We start from the raw sequence: 18,953 nt of genomic DNA, 5'->3' as shown, positions 1-18,953 counted from the left end.
TGTTGAGTGCTCTACTTTGCATCAAAATCAAAGCAGCATCTAACAGCATCTTTTTGTCCACATCCATAATATTCCAGACTGATATCTTTTCTAGGAAGATATCAGTCAAACTTACATTTGTTTTTAATTGTTGTGTGTTGTAGTGCTGTGGTAACAGATGAAATGCTGATTGTGTGCCGTTTTCATTGTTTATAAATAGTGTGTCAGTAAAATGAAATCGTTGCAATAACTGGTTATTTTTTTGATAGATAGATATAGATAGATAGAATGTAAGGCATAAACCATCCTGGTTTCCCAGCAACATCCCTGTAAACAAGATATTAAATATGATGCCATCATTTTGATCTATTATATATTTATCTACAGTCTATCTTAATATAAGTTAAAATTTCTGAAAGCAAACAAAAGGACCTAACAGAAGCCTAATTACTGGGCATTGCTGTCTGTAGGTTGACAGTGTTGGGAAGCTAAACAGACAAGGTCAGTTTCTATGAGAAAGCCCAATAAACACTGTTTTTTTTTTTCCAATAATCGTTCAAATCTATATGTTCCCCTTTTTTAAAAACAGCTTAATTACATTTCTGGAATAGAGAAGTGGCACCAAAATAAAAAGTTTAAACTGTCACCACAAGAGGGAGCTAAAAGCTTTTTTTTCATTAACTCATTATGAAGGGTATACAATGAAAGTTCTTCCTTAAGAATAGCTTCTCTATTATTGTATAAATATATAATGTTCATATTTAAACAGCATTGTGGTAGGTGGAAATACACCTGCCTATAATATTACATCTCAATTCCAAACTCTTCTTAATAGGTCTACTTAATATAGTTGTTTTCTTATTTTTTGTTGCCATTTGGTTCACTTGCTTTTCCTATATTTTACTCCTCTCCACCAGTCTGCTTTCCCCTAAAATGAGATACACCCTAGAATTACTACTGCAGTCTCTCTGTTCTGGAGTAATTTGGAATGGCTGTGCATATCATTTTTCTGACTTAATGAAGACCTTTTGAAAACTTATTTTCATGTGTCAGCAGGAAGCCACACACATACACACACAATGCAGCTTTGAGAAACGTTTTTGGTTTCTTTTTAATCACACGTCTAAAATGCACACATAAGTGAATAGCCGATTTAATGTCTGTGAGCTACCTGATGAACAGGCCTACCATAATACCAGTCAAGTCTTGCCTACTCTCCCACTGAAGGTGCCACATATGAAGTCATTTGAAGTTTTGGACTTTCTAGAACCAATCTAGCCCCTAGACTACCTTTTGTTACCTCATGTGTGAACAGGACTGCATTATGTAAAGGTCAGTGCTGCTTTCGAACTTGCCTTTAAATTCTTATCATGTTTATTGGTGATTTGAAACTATGCATTCTTGAAAGCGAAGCTAGACTCCATGTTCTGCACACTGAAGGCTGCTCAGAATAAAGTGGGGAGCAGCTGGTCACTTCAGGCTGATGAGTGATGTTTCCAGTGATAACATTTTTTCCTGTCACCTCTGTTAACAGCATGTTATTTGCAGTGTCTCATAGGGTTTTTTTTTTTAATTTCTTTTACCTTGTTTTCAGTTGTCCGAGTTTAAAGACGGTTTGGCTTGAGGAACTAGAAAGTGTTTTACTGTATGCGAGTTGTTTCCTGCTCATATTGAGACCTCAAAGACCTCACTCACAAAGAATCAGTGTCTGGATCCTACTTTTTCAGACGTTAACAGAGCGAGAGCTGGATATTCTCAAACTGATATATACACATGGTAAGTGTGTCCTACAAACTACCTTGCTACCCATGCCTGCTTTCAAACACAATACACTAAGACTAAACCATGAATGAATGTGGCAAGAAAGCCCTTTCCTGTCTTGGCACCTTGCAGGTGCACAACAGTGTGGTTATTTTAATAAATCCTGTGCAATTAACCTGTATTCTTTTTAAGGTTGTGCTGTGTGTAATGTGTTTTAACAAATTAGGTTACCTCACTCTGAAAAGGATTGATAACCTAATTATCTGTCTAGATACTTCAGGAGTGGCTATCGGATGCAATGCGGAAGCTGAAGCTGAACATGATGCCATTATTGTAATTAACAAAGTACAACATACGACACAAGAATCTTTTATTTTGGCGCAGGACAGAAATGCACGTATACAGTTCTATATGGCAACATGATTTTTGGCACAGTATAACCAACACAATACAATTTACAGAATTAAAACAACATCCAGAAAATGACCACAGAGTGCTGAACAAATACCAATTACTGTGTATGACTGGCGGTGTACATTGGAAACCATATAATTGCTGTTGCAAAATGTATGTTTTATGTTATTGCAAAATTGTAATTAATTTAAGCATGTAGAAGTGAGTGCTAGGCTAAAACTAGAAGGGGCAATGGTACTGTACATGTAATAGAGGGTCCCAGGTTCCTATGTTTAAAGTGTAGATCAGCACTACATGAAAAATAAAACAACCTATCCCACCTTGCTGTTTTGAATGTATTTGGTCATTGTATAATAATCTGTATACGCCCAAACATCTGCATAATGCCACACTGCTATGTACAAAATCACTATTCTCGAGCATCTCTTCTGAGCCAAAAAACAAGACTTCCACAGTTAACAGTTTCAATTCTAATTTTCCTCAGCAACAGTGTGACTGTACACAGGGAACGTCCGAAATAATGCCAGACAATATATCAACATCAGATTGTTCAGAAACTGACAGGGAGATTAAATTTGTTGCCGAATTCGACTTTCCCACTCAACGGTGTGGAGATGATTGTGCGTGTGTTGTGTGACGAAATGCAAACCAAAAATCAAAAATGAAAACCAAATCCGAAATGTGCAATAGTTATTTTTTTAGGTTGGATCATCCTCAAAGACATCATTCCAAAAGAAAATAGATTGTTTCCGAATCTCATTTGCTAGTTTATTTGATACGTGTCCATTCTGCAAACATTCTGAATCAGCTGGAGCTATATCTAAGACTTTGGGGACGTATATTGAAGTAACACAGTGCTGCTGTAATTGTGGGTAGGTCCCTTCATTAGTTGGAAATGAGAACAACTCGGTCTTGGTTTTCTATTCCCTGCAACCACTTACACAGCACAGATGTTTTTATGTAATGCAACATTAATCATAATGCATCATCAAAATACGACATGCAAAGGAAATGTGTACAGTGTGAAAGGTGTCTAATACACAAAACGAAATCAGGTTACCACACGGAGGTAATATAGCTAATACAACGCTTCACTGGGCATGCGCAGGTACGTTTCAGAGCACATGTAAGGGTACATGCGGAAGTCATGTTTTTTTGGCTCAGAAGAGGTGCTCGAGAACAATGATTTTGGACATAGCAGTGTGGCATTATGCAGATGTTTGGGTGCATATGGATTATTATACAATGACCAAATACATTTGAAACAGCAAGATGGGAGAGTTTATATTTTATTTTTCATGTAGTGCCGATGTACCCTTATAAAAAAATGATACTAATAAGCAAATGACCATATCATTAATATGGAAAATAATAAAACACAGTTCTTCGGCCATTGGGTTGTTTCTGATTACACAATTTAACAAGTGAAACTGGGTTTGAGCACAAATTTAAAAGAAATAAAATTCTGCATTGTTTTAATTGTTCTAGACTGAGTTTGGTTTCTCAGTCTAGAACACTTTAACGAATATGTAAATTTTCATGAAAACAGACTTTGAACAAACCAAAACCCAGCTCTGTTAATTACTCTGGATTTCAGACTTTACAAGATCACTCAGTACAATTTCCCAGCTAAATACGAGTTAACAGAGGGTTTGTCAGGAAGCGCAGTTTAATGTTTGTCAAATAGCTTCTGAGTATTGTGATATATTTACACAGAACAGTCCACTTAAGTGTTGCACAGAGAACCTCTCCTCGCATTACACTGAGAAATGGAAGCTCTTTGTGGAAATAGAGTCAGCATTTCATTTCAGCTGCTGTTTAACATGTAGGATATGGCAAGGGCTATCTTCAACATTTACAAACAATAGTTACTGTGTACTACTGAGGGCAAGATTTGACAAAAAAAGAAATATGAAATATTAGAACAATACTCAACCATATAAACTGTGTTACATTTTTAAGGAACTACAATAAAATGAAGACTAGTAATACCCTGACATTGTTAATTTGTCTGAGTGTGGCATACAGGATTTCGGTCAGGTTTATTTCAACTCATCATGTTCAGTTATTTTATGGAGTACTGTAATTCATGCGCTACTGTTTTTACATAACAGTAATGCGCTCTGGTGAGACCTGGGAGGCTGCTCCTGAAACCTCACTTCTATACTGGCTGTTCTCCCAGCCTCTTCGGATTCGTCTGAGTCGACCGCTCATACAAGGAAGCAGCAGGACAATCTTACCCACTATAACTGTTACAGGCAATACCAGAGCTATGACAAAGTTTGGTGGCATATAGAACTTGTAGTATTCTTGGTCAAAGGCTCGCTTCCAGCCATAGATTAACACATGAAATGTAGTTATGAGCAGAGCTACGTACCCCAGTGTAGACTGTGAAGAAACACAAGGAAAAAAAAAAAATGTCAAAATGTTTACATATAATTAATAACCCAGCAGAAGGTTGCTAGAATGTGACATTTCACCTAATTGGTGTTAACTGGGTTAAAGCATGTCAAGTCAATAAGAGAAGCTGTTGAAGTAGTTGGGACAATTTCACCCTCTAGTTGAAATGACCAAGGTAGTGCAACACTATCTTCAAGCATGGCTTGCAAACAAGGATTCAAATGAAATGTCAGTGACTGTTTACTGGAACACGCATTGATTTCAACACTTTTGAAACTATTACACCAAATGGAAGTGCACAACATGGAATGATTTTGTCAGCAAAAATCACTTTAATCTTAATACTGTCTGGAAATGCTTATGGCATATTGAACACTCAAAAGACCACATCATCTTGTACGGGAAGTCAGTAAATGTAAACTGTTCCTGGATTCCCAATGATTATTGATCTGCCCAGCCTTTTAAATCTTGTACATAAGAGGTGGCAAGGATGCAAAGCATAAAACACAGACATGACAGCCAACAGAAATTATAATAGGAAAATGATAATTATATCTTTAAAAAAAAAAAAAAAAAAAAAAACTTCTGAACTGGAATTTTCAGTTTTTTTATGAAGTAAAGTCAATGTGAAAACGAGGCTGTCCAGAGGTTAAACCAATGTAGCAGTTAGGACACCCTCTTAAAGTGGGGCCTGTATCATTGATATAAGTTAACACAATGTCAAACGGTTCGTTTTTAATAGTTAACACTGCTAATTAAATTTGTACCGCTCTGCACCAACTGTAAAAACAGTGCTGTATGTCAAATGTGGTCTGTGTCACTGGTATGGCCAAAGGTTTAAATTGTATGTTAATTTTCAATGGACAACAAATGGAGCTTGTAGAATACAGGTGTGCACCACATATTAACACAATAACTCCATGTGGACTGCTTTGACGTTCTTTAACACAAGTTGTTGGTATGTATGTGACATTGTTTTACCTATATCTGCAGAACAGCTTGTCCCACTGTGATGGAACTTGCTAATGCACTTCTACATCTTCAGTTACTTAGTGTAACATAATATGGAGGTATATGGAGTCTGTGTCTGTCTCACTGTATGCCTCACGTACACATTTCTAATGTGTCTAGAATATGCCTTGTCAAATTCTACTATTTATTTACATGCTTACACACATTTTGGTTTATATGCAAAGATCGTTGTCTGGTATTTAACTATAGGAAGACTGAACAAAGACCTCAGAAACAACCTAGAAAACTGACACTTGTATATTCCTTGGTCACTGGACCGTGAAAGTTATTATAACCTGTCAGCTTCAATCTATCACCCAAGGACAATAGATTCATATTTTAACGATAAACACTGGGATGCCTACCTTGTTTTAAATACATATGCATACTTTATCTAAACTCCATATGAAAACACATGCTGATAAATTGGCTGCTATAAATACAATGAAAACCAATCAATAATGAACTTCAAGAAGACAATAAAAGAGCTCAGCCAATGGTAAGATCTTGTGGGTCCTCTGTGCTACACTCATTAGAATATCTATAGCACAGTCACACTCATGCACTCTTGTACAGCAAGTCTCTAATGAGAAACCATGTTGTTGACTAAAAGGTTCATCAGGCCCAACCGATTTTAAAAGAAGTCTAACAAGGGTCCACTGTACATTTTGTAGGGTTAATTGACAATAAAGGTCTGGCCAGGCACCGAGTACTTTTCCCCTGTAACACCACACAATGTACAAAAAAAAAAAGTTAGTAGTCTGTTATAAGTTACCGTTAATTAAGAATAGAAAATCTTAACAAAATTGCTTGAAGTGTGTATTACGTGTAATCACTCCAATGTAGAAAAGTATTTATCTGACTGCACCATGACAGGGGGTCTGACTTATTGATTTTTTTTTTTTAATGACACATCCCACTGACTCTGAAGTGCTAACCACTGCCTGTGTAAATAAAAGGGTTTTGAATAAAAGATGCTTCTTATCATAGAAACACAACTCTCTTTCATTTGAAGCACAGTTGTAAGTAAATGATTAACTAAATATTGTTATCACACAGTAACAACCAACGTTATATCCGAATATTCTGTCTGACAAACTTCAAAGCACAGTGACTCAATGCTCTTGTCTCCATTCACTGTACAGATTAAAGCCTGATTAGAAGTTTCTTTTAAGTTGTACATTACCTCAGAATGTATGACTAACGGTTGGGTTCACAGACCCCGATTAGCACCAGTCTTGGTCTCCTTTACCTAAACTAGCATTAGTTTGTCCAAGATGAGTGACAACTGAGGTCTGTGAAACCTGCCGAGTGTTTAAAGCTATAGATGAAAGATTACTGACTGCCACTTACCTGAATGAAGCTGAATTCTCTCCAGTTAAGAGCACTGTTAACTGAAGGAATAGACGTAACAGCCAACAGCAAGAGCAGTCCAAGACTCATGATTCCAAAGGAAATGTACATTTCTACTCTCCATACCTCTTCCTCGTTCCAAGAATTGTCAATGTTGGCATGAACCTACAATGAAAGCTTGTTAACAAATTAACAGTAATGTTTGAATGACATGGTTCTTTGGCCCATCCAGCCCTTTTAAAGAACCCTTTTCTTCTATTGAAAGGCCCAAGCTCTTGTATTATCTTTTTTTTTTTTTTTTTTTTTAAATCTAGGATTACTTATGCATTCAGTTTTTCTGTTTATAATAAACAGTCACCAGTATTGCTGTCCTATGTCCAGATATAGCGAATAGAGATAACCATTGATAAATGTGACAATTAAATGACATCATCAAGTTATGCAAAGACATACAATTGCCTTAGTTGTGTTGAGCTTGAGGCCCATTCCACGTTAAGCAACATTAAGAACTTCCTTTTGGAAGCTATTGGCTATATCACTTTAAGAATATGTGTTACACCAAGTTCTCAACCTACATTACAATGCAGGAGGGTGTGCTCCAAACTTCAACACACATAAGGTGGGATGGGGCTTGAGCTTACCAGGCACCTGGCATGTAGAGGTTGTTGCAGCACAGAGGTGACACAGTCCTTGCCAATTCAGCCTCACTGACATGAAGAATGTTACTATACTGGCTAAATGACACACACAAACTGTCTGAGTGTTCTCATATACACATTGGAATGCCTGATATCATCCACTCAGACTGTAAGATTAAGCCAATGTGACTTCTTTAAATTAAGGCTACTACTATTCAAATCTAAACTAACATTAAAATTAAGATGTCTGTAAAACGTTTTTTGGGATACCTGTTGAAATGCCATGTTGAGAAAGAGATACCGTTCAGATCTTCTCATTGGTAAACAGATACTGTAGAGAACGTGAACCGAAGCAAAGAAGACACTGAGCAGCCCCAGCTGCTTCCTGCACTGCAGCCACCCATCCAGCCAGTGAGGAAAGCGCCGGTATTTAGTTCCGTAATAAATCTGGTGAGCTGCAGCTAGCAGACCTGCCAGGTATACCAGCGACAGAAGAGTTATTGCGACGACGGGCAGGGTCTTATTGACAATCTCTATGGGGATCTTATAGAAGTCGCTCTGCTGATTCTTAACATAGGGGTGTATAATATCTCTGATGAACGAATAGATAAAAAACAAGATTGAAAGGCTGACAGATAGAAGCACAGGTCCCTTCCAAAGGGTGAACAGCTGAAGAGGTATGTTTTCTATTTCTCTGGCAGAAGACAAGGTCCCCAGGTCAACAGGGATGAAGTTTAGCTGACGAACCACTTCTAGGACTTGATGGCGGGCTTCTACCAAATTGCTGCAGATGTACACCTGTCAATGAAATGCAGTTACAAATGACATAGTTATCATTTAATGAAGGGCCACATAGATGGTGAAAAACTATTTGTTACTATGTTGTTACTCGTTCCTATTACATTACTTTAATATAATGTAGCAAAAGACATAATGCAAAATAAATCAAATGTATAAACAACACTATACTGTACAGTGTTTCTGGCTTTCTTTCAGATCATTTGATGGGGTACTTGGTTTAAGTTACTTCAGAAACATTCATTTTAAAGTAATAACATTCGTATTACTATTATAGCAATGTTTATTTAATATAAAAGATATCAAACGGTAATAAGTATAATGACATCAAAACAATCTGGGCCATTCTCTTGTATGTATTAATATTGAACAGACATCAACAGAATCAATATAAGCTTGGCATTAAATGTCAATACTGATATTTAAGGACTATCCATCAGTGCTGGAATTGGCCTGCAATTATAATGACAGTATATAGTGGATCGTAATCTGATATTACAATGTAGGTGTTCGCTGTTAATTATATGGTCTAGAGAAATTCATAAATTCCATCAAATTTCATCAAAAATGTTTGAATGGAAAATTGAAGTTGCTCATGTGTTCTCAATTTGAAAGCAATGCTCATGAGCCTAGCGTGACATTATGCTTGCAGACAAGGATGTCTCTTTGACTCAGTATACTGTATGTTGACCTACTGCAGCTAACTGAACTTAAAGTATAATTGTTGCTAATGGCTACTTGCAAGACACTATTCATTCGCATAGTGCTTGATGTGCCAAAACAGCCTTTTCTCGTTACTGTATTAAATTACAAAATAAATTTCTTCTGCAAACACAATCCTTTAATGCTGTTTCAGTCTGAAACCAGCATGTACAGCTCGATCTCACCTTGTTCTAATAAGGCATATAAAAAAAACACGATATCACATTACCTTAAAAATAGATTTAACACATTACATATTCTCATTTTGACAGCACGCTGCAAGCCACCAGTGCTAAGAATGGCAAAGCTCAAAAGGCTCACATTTGTGAAACTTGCACTTTAAAAAAATTAACTGCTATGGGGCCTGGCTGGATGAGAACTTGATCAAAACAAATAACTGAACTGGAAAGGTCAGGGTATATTTTTTATGTGTGCTGAGGCAGTGTTTTGAAACCAACAAGAATGCTTTTATGAGTATGATTTTTAAAAAAAGCTATATTGGTCAAATTTGGACAGTATTCTGCTAGAGAAACCAAGAGTTTTAGTTGCACATGTAACAACTTTCAGGGAGAGTGATACAAACTAGAGTCAGAGTTCTTTTTGCAAAAGCTCTAACTCCTAGAAACAACTGCAGCATGCTACTGCTGTTCTCAGTGACCAGTTCCTGCTTTCCCCTTGACCCTTGTGTTTTCAATGTTGAACTTACTGTGTTCCCTCACGTGACTACTGAAAGTGCAGCATTGAGACTTAGAAAAAGACATTCACTTTTTTGCTCACCAATTGGTGTGAAAATAATGCATAGAGTAACAAAAGGATTTAAAAAAAAAAACATTGCGATACCATAATAATATCAGAGTATCACCCTGAAGAAATTTACTGTGCATTTCCACATTATAATGGGATTAGATCAAATACATCACAGTGCCTCTCCAGTCTTTACCTGTCTGGTGGCATCCTTTGGCCCGGACTGCATTGCCCAGGCTGAGATAACGTTGAATCCTTTAACCACAAACGAATCAGGAAAAAGGGAAGCCAGGTATTCTGCATTGGATTCTGGATACTGGTTCATCCGAGTATTGTTACTCACATCCACAAGTATTTTGCCCACTAAAAGGTGCTTGAGGTCCCATAATGAAGCGTAATGTTCTCGGTGTATGGCAACAAAAAGAATATTAGCTTTGGCCACTGCATCTTCGTGGTGGGTAACATCAACCACATGCGGAAAGAACTCAGCAGCCCTCTTGGGGCTCCGGCTCCCAACCACAACATGGTACCCACACCTCAGGAGCCTGAGAGACAAGCACTTGGCAAAGTCCCCGCTTCCTATAACCCCGATGGTGGATCTGTTTCCTCCTTTGACACCATTCATGCCGTTTGGTAAGAACATCTCCTTGCTGTTCCTTGGACTTCCCATCATGGAAATGGATTCCATTGCTGCTCGTGTTTCCATTTATTCCTAAGAGACCAGAACCAAACAACTGTTTTTAAATTGTTAATATATTACACATTACAACACCTGCATTCAGACTGAAACAAAGGACAGGGAAATGTGCCATTCAAAAAGAATATACAGTGAGAGCTAATAAAGGCCATTTTTATTAATTAGTCATTTAGCTGATGCTTTTATCCAAAGCGACTTACAGAGGGGAGGAACTATGCGTCAAAAACTGCTGCTGCAGAGTCACTTACGATAGGACCTCAGTTTTACGTCTCATCCGAGGGGCAGAGCACAAGGAGGTTAAGTGACTATTGGATATTTAAGAAAAGATTGGTTTTGATTCAAGAAGGCTATCATAGTAAAACTATGGAATTTCCATAATTTTCATTGGGGTTCACAAACTTTTTTCTTGGCACTGTAGATACTGTTGTCTGTAGATACTGTTGTCAGTTGCTCTGAGTTGAATTTTAAACAATACCCCTGAGACCTGATAAAAAAAAAAAATAAATAAATACTTACAAGGAGGACTACATATTGTTTATTTTCATAGTGTTTTCATTAAAGAAACTGAAGGTCAAATGAACACAGCAGTCCTCCAAACCATAAACATACATACACGTTAGATCGCCTAGTCAGACTTTATAGATTTTTGTCCAGGAAAGGAGTGAAGGGCACCTGCTTAGATCTCTTATAAATTACATTGCTTTGATCACAACTGACACCACGTCTCTTCTCATTATCATCTATTTCTCTGCATCACTGCCAGGTGACACCTGAAGCTGTTTCTCAATGTTTTTTTTGTTTTGTTTTGTTTTTTTGTTTTTTTTTACTTGATAGCTGCCGAAATAAAAACATCAATACACAAACTGGAAAGGGAGGTTTACGAGACAGGTTAAAATGAATCATACAATATTAATAAATATCATCACAACAGCAAAAATAAAACCAAATACATCATCAGGAATATGAACAGAAGCGCAATGCTGCCGTCAACGAAAGCGATGGAGAAAAACTAAAAGCTTAAAGGTTGCTGGATAATATAAATAAATATGAACAGTATCGGTAGTAGCGTATCGGTAATACAGAGTACATAGCATGTTAATGTATCATAAAGTCGCAAAAATCGTTTTTAGGAAGTCGTTCTAGGAATAAATATCGATATTTTAAACTGGATTCGTTTTTTTTCTTTTTTAAGTACAAAGGTTAAACCTTACCTTATTTACATGCAGGTTTCTACATTCAGTTTGCATCAGCTGCTGCCTGCTTCACGATGTTTCTGTGTTTGTCTCCGCCTCCATTGATAGATTTTTTGTCACGCAAACAAACCCTGTACGCTCAGGCAGGCAGACCACGTTCCAGTATCTCAGGGATCGGGAAACTGCACAACGCAGGTATCATGATCCTCTTCCACAGACTCCCAACAGAATGGCAGGAAAGCTGTTGTCGTTCTATTTATTACTCTTAGACAGGGCAGTGACCACAATGTCACTCCGGAATTTATGTTCTTTTTTTTTTTTTTTTTTAAAGTGTGATATACTATAACTTTAATATTTAACAGTTGAATGTTTTCTTGAAAAGCCGAATTTAATAAAATTGAATTGTATTGTATTTTCAAGAAATTGCTTAACAGGTCTAGGTTGCGTTTATTACACACACACACACACACGTACGCATTCCTATATTTGTGGGGACTTCATTGACTGTCACTATATATTTATTTACCATTTTTAACTCCAGTCAGACAAAACCCCACACAGGGTGAAAGTCGACAACAAACTACATATTTTGTCACTTATTATTTTGTATTTATATTTAGTTGTTAAAAACGAGTTTTACAAAGTGTACGTCCCAACAACGTCGTTTTTTTTTTTTTTTTTTTTTCAGGGATTGCTGTTATAATTAAAAATATGTTACAAGACAATTAGAGACATGGTTAATTTAATATTCTTAATTACAATTTTGAAAGCTCAAAACACAATGAACAATCTCTAACTGTAATTTTAGACCCTGATTAATTGCAAATGAATACAAGGTGTAACATTTATTCTGACAAGATCTTACAATACAGACAAAAAAAAAAAAAAAAAAAAAACTTGATTTTGACAGTATGTTATTTAGACTTGTTTTACTACTGCAGAACCGTTTCCTTAATACAAATTTCATTTCTACTCATTGTCCTGTTGATTCTTAACTACAGAAAGAACGTTACCAATGTGTTCTGCGGCAGGGCATAGCCAGGCATTTTGTTCTGTTTGGGTGATAAAAGGACGGAGCAGAGTATAGTTTTGAACGCATAATTTGGGATTTGGTGCATTGTTTCCTGATGCACTATAAAATCTTCGCTTCCTTTCATGTTAGATGAAGTTTACTTTTGTGATAGGGTGAGGTGCCCCTTATTGCACTGTGACTGAGTTACTGCTTTATTGTGTTGCAGTTTGACATAGGGACACACTTCCCTATCCCTGAATGTAAATTGGTCTGGCTCCCTTCATTCCAACCATGTGAGAAAGTGACTGGCATGGAGGAAACTGGTCATGTGGTTGGCTGACCAATTAATGAATTAATTATTCAATTTGGTAATTGTACAGTTGTGTATAAAAGACCACCCAAGTAGGCTTGAGGAACTTTGAATTGAAGCTGGTTCAGCACTGACACAAGCCTTTGCTGAATGTATATAATGGTACCAGGGAAAGTTGTGTCATCCAGTAAAAGCCTGATGATTTTTATTTATTTGTTTATTTTTTTGTTTACAAATAATTCACAAGGCAGGAAGCAGGCCTGCATAAGGGACTACTAGAATAAAGAAAGTACTTGTGACTTGGTAACAGAATAGGGGTTTCCCCTTGACTACTCGGAGAACCACCCTCAAAAAGGTAAGGCCGAACCGATCGACCTCCAAGGATGGGAAATGAGGAACTTCCTCCAAGGGGAAAGTAAGGAAGGATGGCGAAGCAACGTAGTTGGACTTCAAGGTCAGGAAGTGAGCTTTACTTGTCCCTCCCCCCGAGGGGACCATTGCAGAGGTGACGCAGCAAAGGGGAGGAGGGAGGATGAAGGAAATTGAAAAGCAAGACAAGAATTAGGAAGCTGGCTACAGTTTAAATAGTGTGACTGACAGGTAGTTAAAGGTTAACTGAGATTTTAACGGGATGACTCGGGAGAGGAGTCCCGGCTCCATCCTCCTGAAATACAAAGGTTCAAATAAAGTGCTCAAAAATGCTTAAATATGTTCTTTATTGTTCATCTGCTGCCTGCTTGATTTGTAACACTCAGTCTATCCTGTCACCATTTTACTCAAATGTTGTATGCAGGTGTAAATTTAGTAGTGCTGATAATGTATTATTTTCTTACTATTATCAAATACACTTGGCAGTACAGTGGAATGTGATGGGTAGCACCAGGATACCATGCTTGGAAAGGAAATACTGTATCCCATGCTAGGGGGCACAGCCAATGCTTTACAGTCCCTGCTGGGTGGCATCTTATGCAGGTATCCACCCCTCCCCACAGCCTCACTCCTGATATTTGCTTTATAACATTACCAACCATAATAGTGGTATACATGAGAAACTATGAAAACATTCCATGAATACCTTGATACTACAGCTTATTAAACTGTGTGTATTTGCAGATTGACTGATGCATTTCACTTTGCTATTTCATCACTGTCACCTCAGTATTGTCTCTGGGGTCATGTCACTGGCCTTGAAGCATGTCCATCATTAGGGGAAGCTGCTGGTTTGGAAAATGACAGGAAGTAAGTATTTAAGGGGTGGGCAGAATGATGCATTTCTGAGGTGAAGTAACCTAGGAAGTACTACAGACTAGCTGAAAGTAACATCGATTTCTACCAGAACTGCACATGTGAGACTTAAAATACACTAAAGGTGTGTGGAATTATTGTATCATCTAAACCAGCTATTAAATAGTTTAGGAAGAAGCAGCTCCAATCTTTTGGCAGGGTTCAATTTAAGTATTATTTCTGTGCACAATCTAGTGTAGGCTTTTATTCACTGGCAGTAAAATGTTTCTCACTTCTATTAAATATTATCCAGCACAAATCATATTGACAGCCGTAACATGTGAAATGAACTGAAGTACAGATATTAAACATTTAATCAAGTACCAGTGTGCCACCATCAAGGGGAGACCATGTGCTTCTAGCCAGCCTTCTCTTTTTTATAGAATGACAGCTCACAAATACATTAAGAGAAATGAACACCCTTTTGTAAGTGAGTTTTGTGCTCTATACAAAACTTCAATTTTTTTTTTTTTTTTTTTAAAGATCAGTTTAAATTCTAACTGCAAAATGCAAGGCCAGTCTAAATCGACCTAAAAATGATTCAGTGTTGGAATTATTTCACTAAGCTTTTAGCAGATACGAAGACTCATTTCTGTGTTAATTCTACTCTGCATTTGAATTTTAGATGCCGTGGTAATGAGAATGGCGATTGAAATAAATGCAAATCTCACGAGACACATTTGAATTAAAATAGTACAGCTTAAGGAATACTTCCACTTCTTTTAATTTTCTAACTGTATGATAAACCTAAACAACTTATTGTCAATACACTATGCAAGTTCTGGTCCTTGAAATATCGGCTAATTCCGCACTCCCAAAGGCTTGCCCGTCACTTTTCTGTTACCTGACGTGGGGTATTGAGAAAAGATCTTGAAGTCCGGACCTATGTGAAGTTTTCATTAAAAAACCTGCTTTTTAAAGTTAGTGTAGTAAACAAAAACAAGGGACCAATGTTGTGAGATCAGCTTTAAGACATTGCTTCTACCACCAGCTTTAAAGGCTGTTCAGTTTATTGTATCTCTTTACCAAATGAATATGGTCTACGGATCTTTCCTCAAAGCAAAGGTCATCTGTATGTGTATTCATTGCTTGGTACTAGCACTTTGATCACCTAGATAAAGACAAAACAATGAGACACTTACTAAAAAGCATTGACTACCCAAAAAACTATCCATGATAATGATCGTTTCCTAATGCAATGTACTGCTGGAAACTGGTGTTTTGGATGCTACAGTACAATGGAAAAGGCCATGGCAGTAGCTCATTAGTACGTTTGTAATCAAAATTAGTCACGTCACCATCAAAGACATCTGTACTATTTATATTAACAACTCACTAACATGTATTTAATTACTGTGTAGTGCAGCTGGCATACCTTGTGAAAGAGTAATATATAATTATGAATTACCATTCACGTAATGCTAGTATTTTGTACTGTCAAAAACTGTTACTAACTCTTACAAACGTGTTTCGCTGAATCCCATGGAAAAGTGTAGTAAAACAGTGTAAAAAAATATAGTGAAAACATTGTGAAGCACAAACCAGCAAGGTATATCACAGATGCATACTTGTCAACATTGTAAACAGTTCGGCAGACGCTGGTCCCCTGGGGGAGCGGAGGGGGTCATACGCAAATAACAGTCTATGTCATATAGACTTATCCCCTCAACTCAACACCACACAACCAGCATGACAGTAAACATAGACACAAGCATTCTTACCTTTGTATACCGGTAAGTTAGTGTATCAGCCGCACAAAAAGTACAGCGTGTGGTTTTCACTAACTCTACGAATATATATATATATGTGCAGAATATATATATAATATATAATATATATATATATATATATATATATATATATATATATATATATAATATATATATATATATATATATATATATATATTGTAACGACCCTGGCGATGGCAGCATCCTGGACGTTGTGTTTGTCTTGTTTGTTACGTCCTGTTAAGGTTCCGTGTATTGTGAGGGTACAGGACACGCCGTTAGTGTGTGTGTGTGCACGCAGTGGGCGGTTCCCTCAGAAGAGGCGGCCTGACCACACACCACCTCGAGCTTGCATGGCCCAAGCAGAAGAAGAGGAGGCCCCGTACTGCACCACTGACCCCACCTGGCCCCCAGAGCTTACCACCCTCATCAGGGCGGCGATCAGCCAGCCGGTTCGGACTTCTGAGACCCCCCCCACAGCTGTGCTGGGGCTGTGGACAGCCTGGCCACTTACGGCGCCACTGTCCAGCAGCAGCTGCTGCACCACCACACCTGACACAGCAACCGCAGGGAAACGCCAAGGGGCCCGCATAGACGGGACCACGTGTGCCCCTAGTCCAGTCCCCTTAATCGCGGACCACCCAGCTGCAGCTGCCGCCACCAGTACTAACCCGTGTAGCCGACAGAGCACGGCGTCACCCCCCACGGAAACAGCCGACCACAGACAATGCCAGCCAGCTATAGCGGTAGGAACGACCACTGCCGGGGACTTCTGCCATGTCCCTGTCTGCATTGAGGGGGTCCCGTGCACTGCTCTCGTGGACACTGGCTCCACGGTGACTCTCATCCGCCCCGATGTGCTCCCTGCAGGAGTCCGGCTGGAGCCCACCACCGTGCAGTTGTGCAGTGTGACTGGAGAGCTAGCCCCCATGCAAGGAAAGGGCAACCTTGCTATTGAAGTGGCTGGACGGACCGTGCACCACCCCGTCTGGGTAGCAGCTGTACAGGACCCCTGCATACTTGGCCTGGACTTCCTGCGCTACACCGGCGGATAGCTTAACCTCCGGACCAGTACACTGCACATACAGGAGAGCCCGGCTTTAGCTTTAGCCTCACCCCTTGGACCGCTGGGTCGGAGTCGGGACCCCTTCACACGACAGTTTCGGGATCTGCCGAGGACACAACGGACCGCTGCAGTGAGACCGGAGACCTCAGCACACCCCCAGGCTCCATCATTCGCCAGTCTCATCAGGGACAATACAGTGTCTCGACGGCCAACCTCCAGCCCGCAACCTGCTAGCAAGTGTCTCGACGGTACTGTGACGACAGCCACGAGGACCCTCAAACCACACCGGGTCCCCTATGTCGATCTAGCGTGTACAGCCACCCTCCTGCAGTGGCCCAGGGGAATGCAGCCCTCCCCCAGGCAGCCCCGCCACCCTGCCCGGCGCCGCCAACCGCTACCCAAGGGCTGCAGGAGGATACCGCCATGCCACGCCCTACTGTCAGGGGTAATTCAGCGTCCCCAGCAATCTCCCCTCTGCCACCAGTCTCCACTGAAGACCCAGCTCTCAGCGCAGTGCACGCAGTCTGGCTCAGGAGCTGCGAAGGGCTTTGCGCAGAAGAGCGTCGCCAGCTGTGGGAACTGGTGCACGAGTATCGCCACAGTTTCACTACCGCCTCGGATGATGTGGGGCGGACACACCTGGTGCAGCACCAGATCGAGACAGGAACCACCCGCCCCATTAAGCAGCGCCCTCGCCGCCAACCGCTCCCCGTCCAGGAAGCCACAGAGCAGGTGCTGGAGGAGATGAAGGCGGCGGGGATCATTGAGCCGTCCGACAGCCCCTGGACCTCTCCGGTAGTCATGGTGCGGAAGAAGGACGGCAAGTGTCGTTTCTGTGTCGATTACCGGCAAGTGAACGATGTGACAGAGAAGGACTCCTACTTCCTTCCCCGCATCGATGAGTTCCTTGACTTGGTGGCCGGATCTAGATGATTCTCTTCGCTGGACCTCCACAGTGGTTACTGGCAGGTTGCTCTGGATCCCTCTGCACGGCCAAAGACTGCCTTCTCCACTGGACGGGATCTGTGGCAGTTTACTGTGATGCCGTTCGGACTTTGCAACGCCCCCGCAACGTTCGAACGGCTCATGGAAAAGGTGCTGGCCGGAGTACCCCCATCGGAGTGCCTGGTCTACCTGGATGACCTGCTGGTCCATGGAGGGACCTTCCAGGACGCCCTGGCCTCCCTGTGTGAGGTGCTCCGGCGCGTGAGGAGAGCGGGGCTAAAACTGCACTCTGAAAAGTGCCAGCTGATGGGCCAGGAGGTCTCATTCCTCGGGCACCGAGTGGGAGCAGAGGGGATCCAGACAGAGGTGGACAAGATCACCGCAGTGAGGGACTGGCCTATTCCCGTCAGCCCCCGGCAGGTTAGAAGCTTCCTAGGGCTTGCGCCCTACTACCGCAGGTTTGTGCAGGGCTTTGCCACCATCGCTGCCCCCCTGCACCACCTCCTGAGGAAAGACGAGCCCTTTGAGTGGACCCTGGCGTGCCAAGAGGCGTTCGCCTCCCTGCAACATTCGCTGTGCCAGTCCCCGGTGCTGGCTCCCCCGGATGTCCCTTCTCCCTTCCTGCTGGACACGGATGCGAGCAACGAGGGGATCGGGGCTGTCTTATCCCAGCAGGGTCCGGAAGGGGAGCATGTGGTGGCGTATTTTAGCCGGTCGCTCAGCAAGGCGGAGCACCGGTATTGCGTCACCCGACAGGAGCCGCTTGCGGTGGTGGAGGGGGTCCGCCACTTCCGCCACTATCTCTGCGGGCTCCCCTTCACCATTCGCACGGACCGCGCTGCCCTGCAGTGGCTACTGATGTTCCGGGAGCCGGAGGGATAGGTTGCCTGTTGGATCGAGCAGCTCCAGGCGTTTC

The 18,953-nt window shown here is 40.6% G+C and overlaps 1 protein-coding gene across 1 annotated transcript; it reads right to left on the bottom strand.

The window, feature by feature from the left end:
- Positions 1-3,399: 3,399 nt before the first annotated feature.
- Positions 3,400-11,917, bottom strand: LOC121314154 (metalloreductase STEAP2-like). The gene is made up of 5 exons (XM_041247146.1): positions 11,709-11,917; positions 9,997-10,512; positions 7,827-8,354; positions 6,919-7,083; positions 3,400-4,542 (listed from the first exon to the last, which is right to left on the bottom strand). Exons 2-5 carry the CDS (start codon positions 10,504-10,506, stop codon positions 4,258-4,260), a joined length of 1,488 nt encoding a protein of 495 aa, XP_041103080.1. The 5' UTR covers positions 10,507-10,512; positions 11,709-11,917; the 3' UTR covers positions 3,400-4,257.
- Positions 11,918-18,953: the final 7,036 nt, after the last annotated feature.

Source organism: Polyodon spathula, chromosome 4 (assembly GCF_017654505.1).
Source record: "Polyodon spathula isolate WHYD16114869_AA chromosome 4, ASM1765450v1, whole genome shotgun sequence".
Lineage (NCBI taxonomy): Eukaryota > Metazoa > Chordata > Actinopteri > Acipenseriformes > Polyodontidae > Polyodon > Polyodon spathula.
Note: the sequence above shows the minus strand (reverse complement) of the source record. Positions and strands in the feature narration are given on the sequence as shown.

Bases quoted from the DNA above. Each gene is read 5' to 3' on its own strand.
- LOC121314154 (XM_041247146.1), bottom strand. From the start codon at position 10,506: ATGGAAACACGAGCAGCAATGGAATCCATTTCCATGATGGGAAGTCCA. The intron at 7,084-7,826 runs GTATCCCAAAAA...CTTTCATTGTAG, and splicing joins TCAACATGGCATTTCAACAG to GTTCATGCCAACATTGACAA. The intron at 4,543-6,918 runs GTAAGTGGCAGT...GTTTCTTCACAG, and splicing joins GAGAATTCAGCTTCATTCAG to TCTACACTGGGGTACGTAGC.